The 22,253-nt window shown below is 43.1% G+C and overlaps 3 protein-coding genes across 12 annotated transcripts in view; 1 reads left to right on the plus strand and 2 right to left on the minus strand.

Annotated features, from left to right (window-relative positions):
* FRYL (FRY like transcription coactivator) overlaps window positions 1–13,852 on the plus strand; it is a 162,803-nt gene extending 148,951 nt beyond the window's left edge. For 7 of the 10 annotated variants that reach the window (XM_063157314.1, XM_063157313.1, XM_063157315.1 and 4 more), the window contains 6 exons: window positions 666–764; window positions 5,313–5,381; window positions 8,662–8,679; window positions 9,645–9,755; window positions 11,113–11,309; window positions 11,737–13,852. In XM_063157314.1, the coding sequence (XP_063013384.1) occupies window positions 666–764; window positions 5,313–5,381; window positions 8,662–8,679; window positions 9,645–9,755; window positions 11,113–11,309; window positions 11,737–11,995 (753 nt within the window). In that variant the 3' untranslated portion in view covers window positions 11,996–13,852. The remainder of the gene's footprint in view (window positions 1–665; window positions 765–5,312; window positions 5,382–8,661; window positions 8,680–9,644; window positions 9,756–11,112; window positions 11,310–11,736) is intronic. The other 3 variants (XM_063157309.1, XM_063157318.1, XM_063157312.1) reach the window with 1 other exon arrangement.
* Window positions 13,060–18,497, minus strand: ZAR1 (zygote arrest 1). Its single transcript, XM_063157319.1, has 4 exons — window positions 17,478–18,497; window positions 17,302–17,394; window positions 17,153–17,227; window positions 13,060–17,069 (listed from the first exon to the last, which is right to left on the minus strand). The coding sequence occupies exons 1-4, from the start codon at window positions 18,495–18,497 to the stop codon at window positions 16,926–16,928; spliced, it is 1,332 nt and encodes a 443-aa protein (XP_063013389.1). The 3' UTR covers window positions 13,060–16,925.
* Window positions 18,498–18,609: 112 nt separating this feature from the next.
* Window positions 18,610–21,259, minus strand: SLC10A4 (solute carrier family 10 member 4). Its single transcript, XM_063158036.1, has 3 exons — window positions 20,868–21,259; window positions 20,244–20,454; window positions 18,610–19,578 (listed from the first exon to the last, which is right to left on the minus strand). The coding sequence occupies exons 1-3, from the start codon at window positions 21,251–21,253 to the stop codon at window positions 19,063–19,065; spliced, it is 1,113 nt and encodes a 370-aa protein (XP_063014106.1). The 5' UTR covers window positions 21,254–21,259; the 3' UTR covers window positions 18,610–19,062.
* Between the last annotated feature and the right edge of the window lie 994 nt (window positions 21,260–22,253).

Consider the following 22,253-nt stretch of genomic DNA (forward strand, 5'->3'; position numbering starts at 1 on the left):
CATGTTAGAGATGTTTATTACAGGAAGTGTCAGAAGAACGACTAATAAAAAAACCTAAGTGAAAATAAAACTACAGGGAGAAATGGTGTGTAAGAAAGCTGAGGTAGCAGCTTTCCTGAGGGAAAAAAACTGATACCATACTAAAAGAGGCAGTTATTAATAGTAGATAGTAGTAATAATCAAATATCCAGTGGTTCCTGCTTTGACCAAGTCCTGTCAGAATGCAGAAGCTTTTCTGGTAGTATATTTTGTATATTGAGAAGAGCAAGTAACCCTCAGTGGATACTCTTTAGTTTGCTGCAGGAGCAATCCAGCAGCAATACCTTTCCTTCCTTCTACAAGCTGTTTTATTTACACTAGTTGTATGTGTGTATCAAATATTCTTCATTATGAAAGACCTTAAAATTGCTTTGAAATCTCTCTTTCACATGTTAACTAGGTACTACTCTTCTTATTTTGGAATTAAAACTGTTGTTCACTGATTTAAATGGTAGAGCTGCATGTGTTAATTCATTTGCTTGTCACAAATGACATGGCCAGCTAATTCTCATTTGTTTTTCCAAATGTGAATGTGGGATTCTGTATAATGTAATTTAGATATTAGACAGTATGGGTTATAGTCAGATGTTACATGACTACAGAGTTTGATTGCTTTTATCTTCCAGCTATTGTCTTGTGGCCTGCTAGAAACATTGAAATTCAGTGTTCTAGAGCTCCAAGAACACTTGGATACCTATAATGTCAAAAGAGAGGCAGCAGAACAGGTGAGTCTCTTATATCTCAGGACAACAGTATTAGAACCTACTTATCAAAAAATGTTGCACGTCCTTATCTCTCGTCAAAGGCATCTAAAGGTAAACTGTGGGAAAAGACTTCTGAAATAAAATCCTGTTTCCTTTTCTTATTACTATAATTGGAACCTGAGGGGTTTTTAGTAAGTGTAATTCATTTTTGTTGCATGTATTTCTGAAATTGATTTTTAATTATAACACTGCACAAATCCACTAACAGTGGGAAAAGCACCTTCCTAATTTAAAAATATTCAAGTATTTCTAACATGAATATCAATAAATAATGTTATTTTAAAATTTATGTTCTACTTATTTTATTAGACTAGGGATTCACCTCCAGATTAAGACATTTACAGATAACTATCTTTCTGGAATGCCAAGTGCATTAACACCCATAATATTCAAGGATCAGGTCAATACATTAAAAGGAATCAAGAAAGCAATGCATTTATTCTAATAGAGATACTGACTTGTTTAGCTGAATAATTCTTTATACTTCTTTTTGGTGACTGAATCTCCACTAACAGGTAATGAGTGTTTTACAGCTGTGTCACACAGAGACAAATTTAGGGCTCATCTTACAACTGGATCTCAATGAGGATGATGTTTCTGTGTTGCTTAGAATAATGCAGTTTAATTTTCAAGGTATATGTTAGTGGTTATATCCTTTTTCCAAAGAAATGCAGTTTAGAAAAAATTTAGAAACTTTCTGTAGCAAGGGTCTGTATGTTTGGTTTTGTGAACCTATGTGTGAATTCCAGAAAGTAAGACACTAACTTCAGAAAACTGACACAAGTAAATTTGTATTTCAAGGGCCAAAATAAAACATGGATCTACAATGAGTTTTGCAAATAGAGGGAAAGGGGGAATATATGGGGTTTTTGTTGTAGAGATGATGATTCCTAGGAAGATTGAACACACTGAATTTTACTGATCTCAGCAGCCTCTGACAATGGCTGTACAGGCAAGTTTGAGTAATACAAAATAGAACCAGAATTCAAGCCATGATGCTTTGGCAGAGCTTTGGCAGATGTTTTGCAGCACAAGTGGCTCCGTGTCTCTTGATCATGCTGAATTTATTAGGAAATTATGGCCTTTGCCTTGCAAAGATTGCTGACAGCTCATCTGTTGAATAGACCAGACAGTCACTTTTTTGTGGAAAGGATCTCACAAGAAATGTGGTTTCGTTGAAACCAATGTTAAAGTATGCCACACACCGCTGTTAATGAAGATAAACTCTTGGCAGGATCCAGGCCAGCATTTCTGTTAAGGAGTTGCTGCATTTATTTGCCCTGCTCTGTGGTAATAACAATTTATTTGATCGAATATAATGAGCTACATTTTGCCTTGTAGGCTTAATCAGAAACAAGTGCTCATCTAATGACTAAGATAATTTTACTCAATGTAATATTTCATGTCTGGCAATCTTCAGTGCAGAATGCTATCAGCACTGCTATGAGAGCATAATGTATTTCATGCCTCCTTTTAGAGAGCAGCCCTGAGGCACAGAGGGTGTAACTGATTTGCCCCATGGTCAGACAGAAAGATTTGTGACAGGGTAAAAAGGGACTGATGTGTGTGGGTGTGAATAGGATGATAACTATCCAAACATGAAGGAATTTTGCATCAACTCTCCATTTAGCCTAGTTTATCACAGCAATAACCAATGGTATTGTTTTGTTGATTTGTCAAAGTATAACAAATTAAAATTGCATCCCTTTCAGATGGCAACTAATTCACTAAAGGTATTGTTATCTAATTTTGCACTGCCACATTTCATATTGATATAAACCCATGCTGGATATTAGGAACTTCTTTGTATTTTATTTTACTAGGTAAACAAATACAAATACATCAATTTGATGGCCTCTGTCATTATATCATAGTGAAGGAATTGTTTTTTCTGTCAAAAAGGGAGGCCAGTAACATGTTTTTATGGTCAGCCTGTCTTATGCCACAGATCTGTGAGTGACTGGAGCAGGAAGAAGGTTCACAGGGTTAAAGGAATTGTTCTGAAACAACTGAGAGCATTTTGTCAGAGTTTTATTTTTATTTAATCATTTATAAATCAAAAGGAGTACTGAGAAGGAGGAGACTTTCAGCTTTGACCAGTCATCTCTGACTCTTGATAGTACATAATTTAGACAATTTAGGGCATTATTTAAGTGGTTGTCGAGCATGTAATTTGGAAGTAGTGACTACTTAAATACTTTACTTTTCTAAAACATTTTAGAAGTATTCCTTTAGCTGTTGGTCCTTTTTTCCTAAGGTGTATTTTATATTAAATGTAAACTAAGAATCTTCTCAGCTACATCTTAGATATATGTTTTATTGTCTTCTTACTTTGTCCTCTTGAAAAGAGTATAGAGAAAGATTGAACAAGACTTCCTCAAGTAAAATCTGAATTTCTGTTGTTACACACAGCTGTGCTATGTATCCTATTAAATTGGAAAGTATTAAGGCAAAATCCTTAATCAACTTTATGCAGACCCTTGGTTTTTTCATAGAAACACACAGAAAAATGACCAGTAAGTAGTTGGGTTACTGTATAATAAAGTAAATAAAAATTAACAGATTTTTGCATGTTAATCTGGTATCGTCTAGAATCAACCACTGGGAGAATCTGTGTGTGAATTTCTTTAATGAAAAACTGTTGTTTAAACTTTATCCTAAAAGATGATGTTTGTCACTCTCAGTGCTGGCATTCACATGAATCAAACTGAAAAAGTAAAAGGCTTGGGCTGCAGTTGCTTGAAACACTTCCCTATAGACCAAGATAAGACAGAAAGGTACCAATAGTATAGGCTGCTCAGCATTTCTGTTTAGGGTGTAATCTGGCAGACCAACCTGTGCCTATGACCAAGACTAACCCCAGACTTCCCTGCCTTATTGCTTTCATCAACATTTTGTAGGAGATGCATGGAGAAAACATGAATTGACACAAAGCAAACACATAAAGAAGGTTATTCTTCACACTATTCCTAAAGAAAAAAAAAAATCTTTCTACCATGCTGAATATATATTCTGTAAAAATTCTTAACAAATTAATTTTGTCACCTTTTTGGAGCTGTTGTTCTATTTTATTGCAAGACGACTGCTTAGACTTCATGTGTGTATTAGGGACAAAGATACTGAATCAGATAAATGTAATGGAAAATGCAGGTTTATACACACAGCATTCTAGGCACACCCTTTATTCAGACTGGTTCTAAGATTTAAAAAAAGATCTTAAAAGGGTGGTGTGTGAAAATAAATACTAGCTTCCCAATTGCTGCTGCTCTTTGTTGCAGTGCAACCCTATTCCATTGTTCCTGATGGAGGCTGGCTGATAAAAAGAAAAATGAGATTTGCTATGGATGTTGGTATCCATGTCACTAATTGAAACTGACACTGTGATGTTCAGAGAATTCCATTTCTCCTCTTGATGAGCACACTGGCCTAGTTAATTCACTAAGTAACCTTTATTAAATTGAGCAGATGGGAAATCACATTTTTCTTTTTCTTGCATCAGACAAAGGTTAGAAAAAGGTCACCAAGATTCCCTCTGAGATTCAAGATACTGAACACAAGCAGTATGCTAAATTATTCTTCCTTGGATGTATAGAGGCTATTCTTCATTTCAGATGATACTGTACACCTTATCTCAACAAGATGCATTCCCATTTCAATAATAACCATGCTTGCAGTTGTTGGCACTGTACAGAAAAATTTATCAATGGGGTGATCAGGTTGTATTGTCCAAAGAGAAAATATTTTATTCTATAAATGCTTTATAGTAACACAGAAATTCATGGGAATGCCAGTACACATGGAGGTTATTTTTTGAGAAATTTGCATGGTTGGTTAAAGGTAGAAAAATAGCCTGCCCACTGAAATTAATAAACTTTTTGTCTGATATAGGAAGTGAAGTTAAGTGCAGCCCTGAGTGGAACCTACAGGTTTGCATTGTGTAATGCAAGAATACTTTATCTCCTTGGCTTGTATGAACTGGAGGTGATGCTAAACTCCCACTGGAGAATTTGGGTTTTTTCATTCCATCTTGTAAACCTGCACTTACACAGGAGAGCTCCATTTCCTTCTGTTTCTCAAGTAGTCCCAAGAAATGTAACAGGCTTATTCTCTTAAGGGGAATGAGAATTAATATGAATTAGATCTATATTTTAAAGGCTGATAAATCACATTAGTGTAAAAGTTGTGCAGAAAGTAAAGAGAGAAATATTTCTGCTTCCACCCTCTCATACATTTTCCTGTAACAGTATCAATTCAATCATGGGTTAGTAATTATGCTGAAGTGTACCATCTCCATCTTGGGTAATGAAGGCCACAGGAAATAAAAGTTACAAAGTGATCTATCAGAGTGGATATCATCACTGCAAACAACATTGGTAAACAATCAATTTCACAGCACAATTTCTTACGTTATCCAAGAATGTACAAGACAAAGTGTCTCAAGCTGTTTTAGCACAGACTTCAGTTTGCTATGTCAGAAGATGATTAATCTTGTTTATATTTATTTTGCAGTGGCTAGAAGACTGCAAAAGGACATTTGGTACTGATGATGGTATTCATGGCACTAACACAGATGCCCAGGTAAGTGTATGTCATTTGTGAGTCTCAGGATATGAGACTAAAAATCATCTTTATTGCACAAAAATTCCAATATTTGTAGAGATATTAAAAATGTATGAAAAGCTTTTCATTTCAGTTATCATCCTATCTTTTGGAAACTCAGAGTCTCATGAAGTGGCAATAAAAATGGGTCTTCTTAATAAAAGCTGGCAATCCGTCTTGGGTTCTAGATTTAATAACAATGAGTAGATAAGCAGACTAGATACCATCTGTGTACCAGCAAGTCTGCTTTTCTGCTGCTGTTTCTAGAAGGAAAAAAGATTAAAATTCTGGTTATATACCCAGATGTATTGTCTACTCAAAAACTTAGAACTATGTAAGACCTTTCTGGAGCCAGTATTTGAGTGAGAAGTAACAGGGAGTAAAGTAGCAGTATAGCAAAAAGCTCATTAAACACTTCTGTCAAAGTATCATCTAACAATAGATTAAGTAACCATTAATATTATTTGAATATTTTGTATGTATTTGCATGGCACTCATCCATGTTTAATATTACTAATTGCTATAGTAAGTGATAGCTTTTCCCGAAGTGGACTAGGATTGAGGGTTTTTTTTAATAGAATAGCTGTATAATATTGATAAGAGTTAAAAAGGCAAATCCAAAACCCAACACTAGTAGGTACAAGAGGTCTGCCATCTGAAGTACTGTGGTAAGAACAGTGAAAGATGTAAGAAAAAACTGCAGGTAGCAGATGAACTTAACCTTTTCACAATCACAAAAATCTCAAATCCAAGCTGAAAAAGGAGGAATTATATTTCTTTTATTCAGTTGAACCATTCATTGATGCACTTGGTCAGGTTTCTGCTGCTGAAGATGTAGTCTTCACCAACAGAAATGTTTACTGTATCTTTGGACTATTTCTTCTTTTGTAGAGTTTTCTTTCATTGTTCTTCATATATATCCACATATGTGTTTGGGGCTTTTTAATGCAATCACAAAATGTACCTGCATTTTTACAGTAGTAAAATGTGATACTATATATTAATTTTTATACTGCATTGAAGTTGCACATTAAAAAAAAACAAACAAGTGAATAAGCTTAGGTAATACAAAACTGGCAAATAATTTGCTACTATTTGCAAGGACTTTTTATCTTGCCTATGAACACATGCTTTAGTGTATTTTACACTAAGTATACATCTTTGCATACTGACTGGTATATTTTAGAAATAGATAACATTTACTATTACAATACAGTAAATGCTATATATATGTTAATTAAAAAGCAGCATTTATGTATTTCAGTCCATACTTGTAATTTTCTTTATGTACACCAAGAAATTGTTCTAACATTTAGTTGTTAGAACAGAACCATTCTGACCATGAAGGTAAATGTTACTGTTCCTACTGGAGAAACCAAGAAATGGAAGACAAATAACATGCAGGCTTTCAGCTAGCTTGTACAGAGAAAATCCTTGATTCCTTGGCAAGGCAGTTTGGCCTATTCATCCCCGTTTTTGTAGGGTGTGAAGATGGCCTCTGAATCACACTGATTATTATTTGTGGGGACGTCTTTTGATTTTGGTTTTTAATCCACCCTGCAAGGGTGCATGCTGGTAATTCTTCAAAAGTCCTTGTAAATGGAGTGTGGGGCTACTAAGTCTGAGCAGTCAGCCAGTTAATGCTAAAAATGTGTAAGTGTTGTCTCGCTCAGAAAAACAGATATTTTTCATTCACTAACACAAATAAGATTTTCTTACTAATTTTTGGCACTGTGGTCCATACAGCTAAGGAACAGCGAGATTAATTCTGTTCCAGCTTGTGCATTGCCAGCAGACTTGCAAGTAAATCTAATCATTCAGTTCTTGCTATTAGTACATCTAAGCCTGAAAGAATGCATCTGGACTCTGGCTTGACTGTTTCTACAGGACAGGCAGGTAGAAAAATTAGATTATTTCTCAAGTAAGCATGTATGTGAAAGACTCTGAAGCAGTACAAAGCCATTTTTAAAGGAAAACCTCTCCTGAATTTTTAAAAGGTAGCTATCAAGGTGTGTTTGGGGAAAAGGGATTAATTATGGGTTACAGTATTAATGAGATTTGGCTTCAAGAACACTGGACCTTAATGATTAAAATTATTAAATAGTCAATCCTGCCATTTCTCAAAATCTGATTCTCTGTGCTTCATTAAAGTGATTAATCAAAGTCATGTTAACTTCTGCAGTTCAAGATTTTATGTCTTCAATGTTCTGTTCTTCAATCAGAAATATGGTAATTGTGCTGAGTATATATTAGCACAGAGTGCAGAACAAAAACATGGAGTGTAACAAAACCATGCAGTGTTTATAACCTGGGAAGCACATAGTTTATAACTTACCATAACACAGTGTACAACTGTGTGCTTAGTAAAGCTCAGTGGCTTCTGTCTCTTGGCAGCCAGACATCCACTGACATTCCTTTTTTTGGCACTCAGGCATGTGGCGTGTAGGGTTGATGATGATGATGATGATGATGATGACAACCCCATGATTCCAATGGGGTTGTCCTGTGCAGGGTCAGGAGCTGGACTTCAGTGATCCTTGTGGGGCTCTTCCAGCTCAGGATATTCTGTGACTCTGTAATTTGGTTTGCCATGACCACTGTACATGCCTAAGTGCCATCAGTACACTCAGTGCTTTACAAAGCACAGGAGTGGGGAAGTTCACATCCCTAGTCTGACACATACATTTTCTGACCTCTTCTCTCCCTATCCCTCCTCCCCAAATTTTTTTTCAGAAATGGCTTGTAAAAACCAAGTGCAATTACAGTACAGAAATCTCTGAGAGGGGTTTAGAATTGAGTTTAGCAAACCCAAGAATTTCTAAATGATTCAGAATCCAAATTAACCTTGCATCTCCAATTTTAAAATGCATTGGTTTTGCTTAAACTATTGTGATACAGAACAAGAAGCTTTGTACAGATGTTCAGATCTAAGTGTCCTTGATTTTGATTACCTTAAATTTGTGCACCTTTCAGACTACACAATGCATGAAGACCAGACAGGGTTGTAAGAGTGTTATTCATGCTGTGGGGTAACAAAGCCAGTACTTTTAATTTTTAGCTATAGCAGCAGCAACTAATTTTACGCCAAATTCAGCCTGGTAATTTTTTACATTCAGGATATGTTTGGAGCACGTTACTTGTATTTCTTCCTCTATTTTACCTGGGACATCTTTTACCCGAATTAAAATTATTTCCTACACTAATTCTTGCTCTTTTTTCTTTCTTTGTATTTTTGTGACCTGCTCATCTTCTTGCTTAGCAAATGGAAATTCTAGCAGTAAGTGACAGTTCTTGATTTATCAAATACTTAACCATGCCAGTCACCAAACTGGTCTCCATCTGTCTTGTCCATTTGTGAAATAATGATGTCTTGTCCTAGACTATTACAGAAATGCTGTGTGCTTCAGTTTTGCATCATCTAACCCATTAGACTGTTGGTCCTTTGTAGATAATAGGATCCTGTAGTTAGTAGAATGTTATAAAGATTATTCCATTAGCACTAGCTTTTATGTCTGTATGTGAAGCAGTATTAACACTGTCTGCATTTCTGACTAGTGTTTTAGAGGCATAAAAATGGAAGCAAGACAGTGCATAAATTTATACTGCTATTTCATTTCCTTAAGAATATATCATGTGTTATTTTCTAAAGCAGAATAAGAGCTACCTTTTATAAAGAAAACATTATTCTTGCCTCCAGGAATGGAATTATTCTCTTCCTACTCTGTCAGGCAGTGTAAGCTAAGGGCCAGGTTATATACTGTGCTTACAATATAAATATTAATGGTTATAAAAGATCCTATACTTATGGACCACAACTGCTTCTTTTGGATATTAGATCTTGAATTTAAAACAGTAAAATATCAACAGTAAAAGTAAGTGATCTATGAAACTCTTGGTTTTAAGACATGAAATCTTGAAATGTTCCAGACATTTCAAAATGCCTTTTGAATCACTTCACATCCCACTCCATCCCCTTTCTTGGAAATGTAACTTATTATAAGGTGAACTTCAAATCTCTGTGAGAGGCTACTTGTTAATCTAGAACTGAATGAAGCTTTCACCTGCTTTTCATTAGCTTACTGTATGTTAGCTTCTAAATATTTTTGGCATTTTCTTTAGTAGCCAAATTAACTACTTCTAATTTTGCACACTCTACTGAAGAAGTTGTGATTTATTGTCTCTTGCACTGGATAGTAGGAGGTTTGCACTTCCTGAATGTAACAGTGTTGTTTACGTTTGTAGGAGCTGGAGTTGTGTCGGAGGCTATACAAGTTGCATTTCCAGTTGCTGCTTCTGTTCCAAGCCTATTGCAAACTCATCAGTCAAGTAAAAACAATCAAAAAAGAAGCAGAGGTAATGAAAACTATGCCATTCAGCTAGTAATTGTTGACATTTTAAAAGCAGACAATTTAAAACACATTTTGATAACACTTTCATCAGTGGGACATCCTTTTAGAAACTGGAAGAGGGTTCCAGCTGTTTTATAGCCAATTAATAAAATATTTAAGTAGAGCTTACAATAATTTTCTGAGATGTTTAATTATCTGTGTTGATTTTTGTACAGCTTGAAAGCTCTTTAAAGAAAGACAGGAACGTAGGGAGTCCAATGATGAGGATTTTAAGTATTTCAGTGGCACTCCTGGTGTATTCTAATCAAGCTACAATCAAGGCACAACAAGTCCACTCAGAAGAGTTGAGCCTTTCCATAGCCCTGGTGTTTCCTACAGCAAACACCACCACTTTCTACCAACTGATTCATTTAACTCTGTCACTTCAGCCACCATTCAATTACTCTGCAACCTTAGTCCCCATCCTAAGCACAGTTAGTAGAACATAAGCAACTCTTATGCCTGATTTTTAGTTGTAGTAACTTCAGAAGTAAGAAGTGTTTTTCAGCTGTGCACATGTGGTCCATATGTGATGTTGATTGAGTTGTGTGCATTATGCTATTAATAATGCCTTCTGTAAGTTCTCCCTTGGGAATGCAATAAACAGGGGTAGCAGAAAAAAGAAGTAGGCTTGGTCTTGCTTGATATACTAGGGAGGAACATGAAAATCCTGACTGAAAGTGTTTTGTTTATGAGTAGCTTCAGAAAAAACTGCATGTTCCTCACTTGTATTTCCAGATTTTTGTAGAGGCTGCAAATAAGTTTGGGTTTGAAGAACACTTTGGAAGGTTGGCATCACATCAGTCCCACTTCTTGCCTAAGTTAGTCAGATGCAGAACCATGTTCTGAGAAATGGCCTTGTGTTCTACTCATGCATTGCAGCTACAGCCAAAGACATTATTATATACCCTGGCTGCACTACTGTTACTGTGCTGGGTTACCATCTTCCAGATTTTTTCCTTCGTATTTAAGATGTCCTTGTGATGGCACCATTGCTGTCATACCTTTCTGAGAGGTAATTAATACCTTTCTGAAATGTTTTATTCTTCTCAGTTTCTTATTAAGTAATATAAGAAGAAAAGAATTTTTTTAATAAATTTTAAAATAACTAAGAGGGAAATTTCATCAGGGAAAGCCCAAATAATTGACTTGCAGGCTTGGGCCATTAACTGTATACTTAAGCATCTGCAGAAAATATTTGGGTGTTCTTTTTCTATTTCTCTTTATTGCACAGAGGATGAAAAATAAAAACCTGATCTTCTGAAAATTATTTTGGTTTGAAATACATTTAAACTAAAAGAGATAAATTATACTTGTTTTAGGTAATAAACATGTCTGAAGAACTTGCTCATTTGGAGAGCTGCCTGAAAGAGGCCGAGGCAGTGTCTGACAGTGGTATTGAAGAAATTGAAATTGCAGAGGCTGCCCAAGCTAGCACAGAAACAGCTATTCACTCCCTCATTGAAACCCTGAGAAACAAGGAGTTTGTGTCAGCTGTGGCACAGGTCAAGGCTTTCAGGTAAGTTTTTAAGGATTGCTTTCAGATCTTGAGTTTCTTAACAGACATTTTTAAATTAAAAACAGGGATAAGTACTATTCCTTTTTTAGAATTTCAGTTCTTGTCAGATGTCCTTGTTGAAAAGGACAAGCGCTGTTGCTTCATTACAAGTTTTGGGGTTTTCTTTTCAGTAATTTAAGAAGTAAAAAGCAATTTTAGTAGTACTTATTTAGAATTTATATCTGAGAAATTATACTGTTATTTACCAGGACTCTGTGGAAGACACTTGCCTCTAGCATTTTTCTGTCTTTTGTCCAAGTATCTGCTTAAAAGTATTTAAACTTTTGATTTTTAAATCCAAATTGCATGTTATTTTCCCTTGCATTTGCCTGTCTTCTGTTCAAATACCTTTTAAAAGAACATTTAAATCTAAACTGTGTGTTTACAGATCTATTTGGCCCCACGACATCTTTGGCAGTTCTGAAGATGACCCAGTTCAGACATTGCTGCACATCTATTTCCGTCACCAGACACTTGGCCAGACTGGCAGCTTTGCAGTAGTGGGCTCCAACCAGGACATGTCTGAGGCCAGCTCAAAGCTGATGGAACTTAATCTAGAAATCCGAGAGTCTCTCCGCATGGTGCAATCCTGTCAGCTTCTAGGGAAGATCAAAACAGGAATAAATCTTGTGACCACTGGATTCTGAACAGCTGTCATTTAGAAAAGAACTGATCATGAAGATACTTCAGACTATTATTGAGCACCTTTCACAAAAAAACAAAAACAAACCTCCAGCAATCCTGACAAGCAACACACTTTTATCACAGCAAGAAACTGTTTCATCACAAGTAAAACCCTGAAAATCCTGTGAACATCCTTCTTGACTGCTCTTTCTACACAGCAGCCTGTGTGGCAGTAGTATTTTTTTATTAAATTTATGTATAAAAACTACATGAAAGGAAAAGGGCTTAAACACAATGCATAGATATGCATTATTTTCTGTTGTAACAGAACCATAAAGGATGTTTGCAAAAACAGCCTCTAGAGGTTGGATCAGTATCGCAGGTGGGATGAGGCTAAAATCAAGGCTGGTTTATTTTGGCTGAAGACCTGCAAGGCTTCCTGGCTTTCCAGCAGTAAAAGCATCAGCTTAACACCTAATGAGACACTTTGCAATGTCATGAAGAATGTGCAGTCAAACATGAGTAGGATGATATAGACTGCAAAAACCATTGACTTCTCAGTGTTTTATTTGCTTTTGTTGTCTGTTATAAGGAAATAACGTGTGTGAGTTAGAATGTATGGCTATGTGACAGTTGTTTTTTTGAAGGTATGGATGATTGTTAAATAAGGTCTCAGAGCATGCTTAAAAGAGCTGCAAGATTATTTTTGAAGAAATTTTATTTTATTAGATCTAATCCTCATAGTGTGTAAATGTTAGGACATTTAATAATATTTTAAACTGGGATTTCCCAGTGTTTCTAAAAGAAATAATATATCTGTTAACTTTATTGGAATGCTGCTCAGTTCTCTGACCAGTGCTTATGTTAAAATACTGATAACAACTAACCAAAAAGTAGCTGCCTGCAGAGACTTTAAAATGTATATTAAAGATATATGCTGCCCATCAGCAATTCTCATTAGAAGTTAACTTATTTTATTCTGTATATATTCTAGAAACTGTATAGTGCAAAACCAGTATTTTTCATGTAAATTTGTGCAATGCACTGTTAAAACAGTAGGTGTATAAAGCTATGAGGAGAAGGGGGCATTCCCTCTTGGTAATCACATGCAGTACTTGCAGTCTGAGTAGCCTGCAGGGTTTGAAGAGTTTGAAGGCATGTATATGCATCTTCATGACTCAACTGAAGCCTAAGGAATTGGGACTACAGGAAAAAAAAAGATAAAAAAACCCAACTACCAAAACATGCAAACAGGCAATATACTCATAGTTCAGTGTCAAAGTCTGTAGCATAAAACAAACTGGATTCTGTTGAAACCAATAGCATTTTATAGAAAAAAAAAAAAAACAACAAAAAACCAAAAAAATAAAAAAAAAACCAAACAAACAAACAAAAAACAGAAAAAAAAAAGAATGTAGTCCCACAACTCCTGTGATTTGAAAGGAACACCCAGTATTTTTATATACATCTCTTACCCACTGTGATTTTTTTTAATGGGCTCTAATTCCAGAGTTTAGAATGTAGAATTGAAATTCTTAGCTCTACCTTTTTGGGGGAATTAGGCCCCACTAGAAATGTAATTATGCTGAAATGCATTAATTGAAGGCACTGTGCACGCTGTTGGACTGCTGACAGTAGTTATGTTATCCTAACAAGTTCTGTAACTGGTCAAGGCACATTCATATTCACTGTATTTTTTTCCCCTGTCCCTGATAAAATTTAATTATTTTGATGGTTTTGTGGTACTGTAGATGGTGTTCTTAATTATTTAACAAGTATTTACAGGGGAGAGGTAGTTTTATTTAGGGGTGCATTACACTTTTATTTACATCATCTTTTACCAGCTTTTTTTGTAAAAATAAAATACATTGTATCTCTCATTTTGTGTATTTTTACAAGCTAGAGTTTAAACACTGACAACAGAGGCCTGGGTGCCCTGAAAACATTTTTTCCCTTTTATGTCCTGTCATTGCAGCAGCATTTTTCTAGGCATCGTCTGAAGCTGTTACTGGATTTCTCATGAAACTCAAACCTGAATTCATATATGTAATTCCTTATGTTACACATCTTCCTCCATTTAAAATGGCTAGTGGAACCTGCACTATTGAGCAGAATCATGTTAGATGACTGTCTTTTGATATTGCTTTAATTTCATTAAGCTTTTCAAACATGACTCATCTACTGCATGAGCTGTCACCCTGCATTACATGGTGCCAGGCCTGTGCTGAATCCAAAGCTGTGGCAAAGCTGTGTAGAAACAAGCAAAACATGAGACAGCCCCTGTAAGATGCAGCAAATACAGCACTGACTGAGCTAACACTTGCAAAAGAATTTCTGTGAAAAAGCTGTACAGAGCTTTGAATAACTGTCACCCTTCCACTTTGCATAATTACATAGGTCAGGAGGAGCTTTCCTTCCTGCTGAGTCCAGGAACCAGTGCTCACCATCAGTGCTGTCATGGACATGGCATGGCAGTAAAGCTGAAAAACAGCTAGAGAGCACAGAATTGTACTTGGGCATCAAGCAGTGAAAGCATGGAACATATTTATGAAGAGGGATGACATGTAGAGCTACTCTGGAACTGAGGAATGCTACAGGATTAAGGAAAGCTTGTTTAATATGACTGCCCACTGCACTGGACTCCTCCAAGCCACAGAGCCTTGCAGTAGCTGAGGGAAGCAGGGGTGGCCTCCTTGTTGCTACTCAGTTCACATCAGCTAAGCCTGTTCTACATCTTAGCAGCAGAACCAATGCTGCTTTGACTGTAGTTGTGGGGGTTACAGCCCTTAAGTGTTGCTAGATTTCACTTTGGGCTAGTACTGATAGTCATGTAAGAGTCACCATATTCACAGCAAGTAATCCTCAAAGCCATGTTTTGTAAGGATGCCTATATAAATAGGAAGCATTCAGCTGCTGCCATTGCCATGGCTTCACACTGACATGGCACAGAGTTTCAGTTCTCTCACTCATTACCAAGGTGCACAGACTCATCACAGTCAGTTTCTCAGTGCATGCATGGGGAACACACTACAGCCACAAGAATGGGGAAGGCAAAGAGGAAAACATTGAAGAACATCTTTGGAGGGGAATATGCTCAGAAATAAAGACATCCCAGATCACAGCTGCCACTGCAAACTGAGGCAGTGGGGCCAGGTGGCTGCAGAGGGCCCCAAGGTGCATTCCTCAAGCTGGAGGCTTGCCACTGCTCATCACAGTAACTACAGGTGAGTAGAAGGCATGTGCATCTACAACAGAACACTGCCCAGCTGCAGGGCAGCTTTTCAAATTGAATTGGGCAAGGATGGAATTTGCTGTGAAAGTCTGAGTGAGCTGGTAAAGAAAAAAAAATGTATGTTTCCTTTTACTGTGATCCATGGAAAAACATGTCAGGTAGAAGCCTGAAATAGAACCATGCTCTGCTCTGGAAGGAGTAGGTCTGCTTCTTCCCAGAATGCCTCACGCTGCTATAATAATGAATGCAGCAAGAATAAATAAAATTACTTTGCAATAAATTGACACTGAGGCATTAGGTCTACTGCAGCAGGTTCAAGGGGCATATTGAAACAAGGCAGGAATTTACAGCAAGATGAGTGAAGCATATAGAAATAACACTCACTGCCACTTACAGAAACTGGCACTGAAGCTGTTCTACAGCATGGGCTCAGACTGATTCTCTCTTTAGCATTTAACAGAATGGTCTCTCAAGTAAGCTGGGTATAGATGTAGAAAAGTTTGCTATAGCAAATATAAAAAAAAAAATCATTCTTTTGAAAGAGAAGTTATCTTGAGAGTTCTGCAAAAGGCTTGGTGACTATGCCCAATTTAAAAATTAACAGTGCCGGTAGCATTCTCAGAAAAGTAGGTTTTCATCTGAGTAGTTGTTCCAGCTTCATAGCTAAAAGGTAGACTGGGGCAGTGGTGTAGGTTTTGCTAGCTTGTGAACCTGCTCAGATGGTGATGCTGTACCTGGGTCACAGAGCCAGCTTGTAACACTTGCCTGAAGCATGGTGTTCCTATAGACAGCACCACCACCCCACAGAGAGCATCATCTGCAAGTAACCAGTGCTGCTCCTGCCATTACTACCAACGTGACAAGTACAATCCCTAGCTGCAACCCCAACCCCAGAGGAGTGTGGCAGTGTTAATCAAACTCCTCAAGTATAATCCACTGAGTGCACTGCTCTTGCACTTCACCTGCAGGTTGAAAAGGAAGCCAAGCAGATGCAGTATTATTGCATCTTGCTCCTCTGAAGTGTCACTTCTCTCTGTAACCTTGTGTGAGATGAACAATACATTTACCAGGAGACCTCGCCGTAACATCAGCGACTCCATTCCTCAGCACTTTGTGAGAACCATCCCTGAAAAGCTTTCTTTCACTTTTACCTACAGACAAAAACACCAACTTAGCTAAATGCAGGCCAGTACCAGTAGAAGTGATTCAGTACTTACACAGCATTTCTCAATCATTTTCTAGTGACGAAAAACAGGTGCAAGATACTTTATATATTGAATAGAGGTGTGCAAAACAAGTGAATACTACTGGGGTTTTGTTCATCATGAAGGATGGTCTACTACCTACTGCAGATGTCAATTTGATGTTAACTTCAGGTATTTGATTAGTTCAAGAGCAGGAGCAGTAACAGAAACCTTTTCCACCTGAGAGTCTACAAAATCCTGAGTCAGTTGCTTCCAAGACCATCACTGATTTACAATACACCTCTAGGCTTGTTGCCCATGCAAGTTACAGAATTTACAAGATGCATCCTCTGAGCTGGGCACAAACCCACCTGATCATTTGAGTATGCTTTGCAATGCTTTTATTTTCATGCTTTCCTAGCTACATCTCACCAATTACCTTCAACAATACCATCAAAAACAACAACAACAAAAAAATCTGCTCTACTTGCAGTTTTCTTGAAGAGCTCTAAACAAAAACAAAGAACCCCATCCCACTCAGATAATGTATTTGAAACTGAAAGTGCTATCGCAGGAGAGGCGTTTCCCTTTGCATCTCCCACAGAGGTCCTGGCGGTGGGGCCTCTTGGGATCCACGTGGCGCATCTTCACGGGGCAGGTGCACCGCGTCTGCTTGCAGCTCTGAGGGAGGGGAGAAGGCGGCGGTCGGCGCGGGCAGCCGGGCCCGGGAGAGGCCGGGCTCAGGGCAGGGCGGGGTCCCTTACCTGGCAGGTGATGTCCTCCACGCGGTACGGGTTGTAGGACTTCTGGCAGGTCCGGCAGAACTGACGGAAATAGACCTGTGAGGAAGGCCGGGGTCAGCAGGAGGGCGGCGGCGAGGAGCGCTCGCCGGGGCAATCCGAGCCGGCCCTACCTTGTTGGTGCCCTGGACGCACCAGACGTAGGCGCTCTCCCAGCGGATGTTGCAGGCCTTGCAGTGGTAGTACCCGTACTTCTGCTCCAGGAACTGACAGGGAAAATGTTATTCGACGGTGCGGCCCCTCCCGGGCCTGCCCGGCCCCGCTCCGCTCCCCCGCGGCCGACACTCACCTGGAAGCGCAGACGGGTCTTGTCCGCCGACGCCTGCTGCTGCTTCTGGGGTGAGGCCGGTGGTTCTGACGGCTGGGCTGCCGGCTCTGCCGCCCCTGCCTGGGCTGAAGGCTCTGCCTGGGCTGACGGCTCTGCCGCCCCTGCCTGGGCTGCCGGCTCTGCCGGCTGGGCTGACGGCTCTGCTGCCCCTGCCTGGGCTGAAGGCTCTGCCAGCTGCTCCTGGCTTGCCTCCGTCGCCGGCTCCGGGGGGGCAGCCGAGCGCTGCCCCAGTGGTTCGGCCGAGCGCTGCTCCAGCGGCTCGGCGCCAACCTCAGGGGGCTTCTCCCAGCTCGCCCTCACGGCAGCCGCCTCCGCCGCGGCCTGCGCCGCCCGCTGCTCCCTCAGCGCGGCCGGCTCCTCCTCGACGGCCGGCGCCTTGTCCTGCTGCTGCGGCTGCCGCTCCGGCTCCGGGCTCGGCTCCTCCAGGAAGGCGGTGAGTCTGCGGGACGCCACGGGCGAGTAGACGGCGATGGTGCGGGGGAAGCGCACGGCGCGGGTGTTGGTGGTGGCGGGGCTGCCCAGCTCCTGCTCTCGCTGCGCCTCGCGGGGCCGCGGCGCGGCGGGGCCGGGGCGGCCGCGCAGCAGCGTGCGGCGCCCGAGCGAGCACTGCACCGAGGCGTCCTGCCGCGGGTTCACCTGCACGCCCACCTCCTTGGTGTTGGCCTTGCGGAGCCGCGGCGTCAGGTTGGGGTTGACCTGGGACAGGATGGCCTTCAGCTGCGCCCGCTGGTAGTTGTCGAAGTACTCGGCGGCCGCCTCCCCGTAGCCCGAGTAGTAGCCGCTGCTGCCCCGCGGGCGCCAGCCGCCCGCCGCCCCTCCTTTGCCCCTGGGAGGTGGGTAGCGGTAGGAGTAGGGATGGTAGGCGGTGTAGAGGTAGCTCGCCATCGCTTCCTCGGCCATCACACCGGACCCAGGGCAGCCCCCGGGCAGTAGCCTTAAATACCCCCGGGGCGGGGCCCGGCTCCCCTGGCCCCTCACCATCCCCACCTGGTGCGCGGCCCTGGGCCATCCCCCACCCCGCTCACAGCTCCCCAGCTGAACCAGGTAGCGCGGCTATTAATTGCCTCCGAGGGAGTAAACGGGAGAACACGGGTTTGGTTTGGCTTCGCCATGTATTTGTGGTGACAACAATGAGAACAATGCTTTTACAGCAGGTGGGAGGCACAGAGATACACATGCCACGTGGTTTTTCCTGTCATCTGAACTGACACTGAGTTGGTGTTTACTCTGTAGAACCCTGTTTCTTCCTTCTACCCATTCCTGCTGCACTCAGCCAGGCAGCAGCTTTCTTGCATGAAGTTTTACAGTTACTATTTTGTGTCGCAGTGATGCTTTTTCCTTTTTTTTTTTTATTTTTTTTCTTCACATTTACTTTTGAGGAAGTAGAACTGTCTTGGTAATAAACACATATCACCTTGTACAATGGGAGTAGCTGGAGAAACGATATAGGCTGGGCAGCTCCACTTGCACAGCAGCGAGCACAGCCCCAGCCTGGTTGCAAGCACAACACACATTCACGTCTCTGGGAGTTACCTCTTTGTCCCGCCTAAAGCGCTGTCTGAGTCGGCTCCATCTGAATGGAGTTGTGCTCTTCTGTGGTCACTGTGCCATATGAAGTATCAGCTACCTCCTCTTCCTTCAGCTTCTTGTAGGAAATATCTGTGTCTTCCTCTTCGCCAAGTGCATCTTGCTTGTAGCTGTCTTTTCCGTACATCTTGTATGCCAGCACAAACAGTCCCGCTTCTGCTGACTGAAACAGCGCATAAAGCAAGGGAAACATGTACATGCTCCCTATGAGCTCCGGGGAGAAGGTGAGTTTTAGGATGGCGGTGCAGAGCTGGACGTTTTGGCACCCTGTTTCCAAAGATACTGTTCTCCTGCAGTGTGGGGGCATTTTAAAGACCGTGGCTAAGCCGTATCCCAGGGCGTACCCTGCCAAAGGCATCAGCACTGCAATGGCGTAGACAGACGCAGGAATCTGTGCCAACAGGTCTGGGCCCAGCATGGTCCCAGTCAGGATGAACAGGACCACCAGAGTCACCAAGAGGGACCACAGGGAAATCTAGCAATAGACAGAGACATTGATAAACAACATGAGGGCTATTATTTTGAAAGGATAACCATAGCAATTAGAGGCTTGCTAAAGAATCTAAATGGCACAACGTGGTTGCACTGCCCTTCCCAGGTTTGCTCCTGGCCTGGGATTTTGGTAGTGTTTGATCATATCTCAGGAAAGGAATGGGCTGAGGTCATCCTCCATCATTTTGCTTTGGAATGACTTGCTGAGAAACAAGAGTTGGGACTTGTGCCTCATTCTTCCTTTTTCAATTAAGCTAATTTAGTTGCACATTTTAAGGAAGTGTGGCTGTGCCTGCAGGTTGGTTTTGCCTGACCTGGGTGCAGCAAGAGTGGGGAGAAGGTAGGATGTCAGGGAATGCCTCTGCTACAGGGTCCAGGATGCCTGCCGGGGGAGAGCACCACGCTGCCCTGCCTCCTGTGTGCTGCGACAGGGGGTCACCCGCCCTTTCTCTCGCTTTCTCTGTCCCACCCTTTTATTTCAAGACTAAAAGTCTTTGTATTTCACCTAAGTAGCTGAACGTGCTTGTGTGACACTAACACCGGTTTGGAGAGACCACAATGCTCGCTGCCATCGGCTCCCGGTGCCCGGTGCCGCCCCGCTCCTTCCCCGCGGCGTGGCCGCCCCGCTCCGCTCCGGGCCGTGCCTACCTTGACCAGGAGGTCGGCGGCGCGGGGGTGCCGGTAGCGGATGAGCACCCCCAGGCCGATGGGCAGCAGCGTGCTGCCCAGCGTCAGGCTCACCGCCCCCAGGGGCAGCAGCTGCACCACGGCCGTGTTGATCCAGTGGCGGCTGTAGATCCAGAGGCAGAGGGGCATCAGGAAGAGGGCCAGCAGGGTGGAGGAGGCCGTCATGATAATGCTGCTCCGGGGGAACCAAAGAAGTGCTCCATCACCGCGCGCCCGGCCGGGGAGCAACCCTGGGAAGCTCCAACCCCCGCGGGAAGCGGCTTCTGCAGCCGGCCGGGCACTTCTCACGGCAAGAGCCCGCTCGCTCCCCTCTCTCCCCTCTCCATCCTCCACCCCCTTCCCTGCTCCGGCCAGGGCGCGGGCACGCAAGCTTTTTAGGGAAGGAGGCAGGAGGCGTGTGTCGGGCTCTTGTAAGATCCTCCACGGCAGAGGCAGGAGAGCAGTGCTGGCGATTCCCAGCGCGCCGTGCCCACCCGCCCGTCCGTCCCGGCTCCACCGGCGGCAGATGGCCAGCGAGCCCTCCCCGCTTCCCGGGCCCGCCGCAGCCCCCGGCCGGCTGGGGGCGAGGGGCAGCGGGGCACCTACCTCAGATTCATATCCCCGTCGACGAGCACGGACATGAGGTTGGAGAGGTTGCCCCCGGGGCAGCAGCCGCACAGCAGTACAGCCACGGCCGCCACCTCGTCCAGGGCGAAGATGAGGGCGAGGAGGAAGGCCAGCAGCGGCATGGCCACGAACTGTCCCAGCAGCGCCAGCAGCAGCCCTACGGGCCGCCGGAGCTGCTGCCCCAGCTGCCCCAGCTCCACGGCGCAGCCCAGCCCCAGCATGGTCACGCAGAGCCCCAGCCCCACCAGCACGCTCAGGCCCTGGCTGAGGGAGCGGTCCCCGAAGGTCTCGCCGCCCCCCGCCAGGGACCCGCCGTCGGGGCCGGCGCCCCCCGCCGCCGCCGGGGGCTGCGCGGAGCTGGCCATGGGCTGCGCGGCCCCGGGAGCCCCGAGGAGAGCGCCGGCGGAGGGGCGGCCGTCAGTGCGGGACGCGGGGAGGTGTCGCCCCGGCGGGCGGCGGTGCCCGCATCCCTCCCCGGCTCCCTCGCAGCTCCGGGCGCTGCCGATGCGCAGCGGCCGCGGTCCCCGGCTCCTGTCTGCTGCGGCGCCGCCCGCGCGTCCCCGGACCCACGCGGGGCCACCCCCGCCGTGGGCGGTGTCTCGCTGCAGCCTCGACGGCGGTCAGCGCCGGCCGCCAGCGCCGCCCGGGCCCGGCGGAGGGAAGCGCAGGCGGCGGCGGGTTCGCGGCCGCATCCCCCTCTCCGGTGCGACCCCCGGCAGCCTCTTCTGGAGCCAGCACGGCCCGACCCTTCCAGCGGAGGACCTGAGGTATCACAGGATTTACTTTGGAGTCGGCATTACAGAAAGGTCAATTAGCGTCGCAGTGTCACGCGATGGGGGTGGGCAGCACTAGACCCCTCTGCCGAGGGATTGCCAAGCTCGTTCCCCCTTCAGCAAGTTGCTATTGATATGAAGGTTTTGGAATGTGTGAGGAAGGATGGAAAGCCTTTTCATGAAGTCGAGAAGGCACCACTTTCTGCTGGTGGGGACCCAGAAACTTGTCAGGAGAGGTGATACCTTTTAAAGTGTAGTCAGTACCCGTGAAGGAAGCAGGCTAGCTCAGAGGCACACAAATATTCAAAGCAGGGTAAGACTCATAGTCTGTCACCCAAAAATCACATCCAAGGGCAATTAAACTGCTTTCAGTCATAAAATTGTGCTTACAACATTTGCTTTTCATTTAATAATTGTGTGTCACTCTGTTCCTTCAGGAGTGAAGTGCTGTATAGAATGCCCCAAATAGAGTCACAAGGGCAGGAGTTCCTGAGAGAGGAGGGCAGCGATACATCGTGACTGTCACTCTTGGCACTGCTATTGGCCTTGTCTTAGGAATGTAACTCTTTCCCTCCTTCACCCATGGGGTTTA

The sequence above is a fragment of the Melospiza melodia genome, chromosome 5 (assembly GCF_035770615.1).
Source record: "Melospiza melodia melodia isolate bMelMel2 chromosome 5, bMelMel2.pri, whole genome shotgun sequence".
In the NCBI taxonomy this organism is placed as follows: domain Eukaryota; kingdom Metazoa; phylum Chordata; class Aves; order Passeriformes; family Passerellidae; genus Melospiza; species Melospiza melodia.

What these genes read in the sequence shown, in the direction of transcription:
- SLC10A4 (XM_063158036.1), bottom strand. Translation starts at nt 21,253, where the DNA reads ATGGCCAGCTCCGCGCAGCCCCCGGCGGCGGCGGGGGGCGCCGGCCCC. An exon ending in GACGGGGATATGAATCTGAG is followed by an intron (nt 20,455 to 20,867) that starts GTAGGTGCCCCG and finishes CCCCCGGAGCAG; the next exon opens with CATTATCATGACGGCCTCCT. An exon ending in CCGCCGACCTCCTGGTCAAG is followed by an intron (nt 19,579 to 20,243) that starts GTAGGCACGGCC and finishes GTCTATTGCTAG; the next exon opens with ATTTCCCTGTGGTCCCTCTT.
- ZAR1 (XM_063157319.1), bottom strand. Translation starts at nt 18,497, where the DNA reads ATGGTGAGGGGCCAGGGGAGCCGGGCCCCGCCCCGGGGGTATTTAAGG. An exon ending in GCGTCCAGGGCACCAACAAG is followed by an intron (nt 17,228 to 17,301) that starts GTAGGGCCGGCT and finishes CCTTCCTCACAG; the next exon opens with GTCTATTTCCGTCAGTTCTG. An exon ending in TGGAGGACATCACCTGCCAG is followed by an intron (nt 17,070 to 17,152) that starts GTAAGGGACCCC and finishes CCCCTCCCTCAG; the next exon opens with AGCTGCAAGCAGACGCGGTG.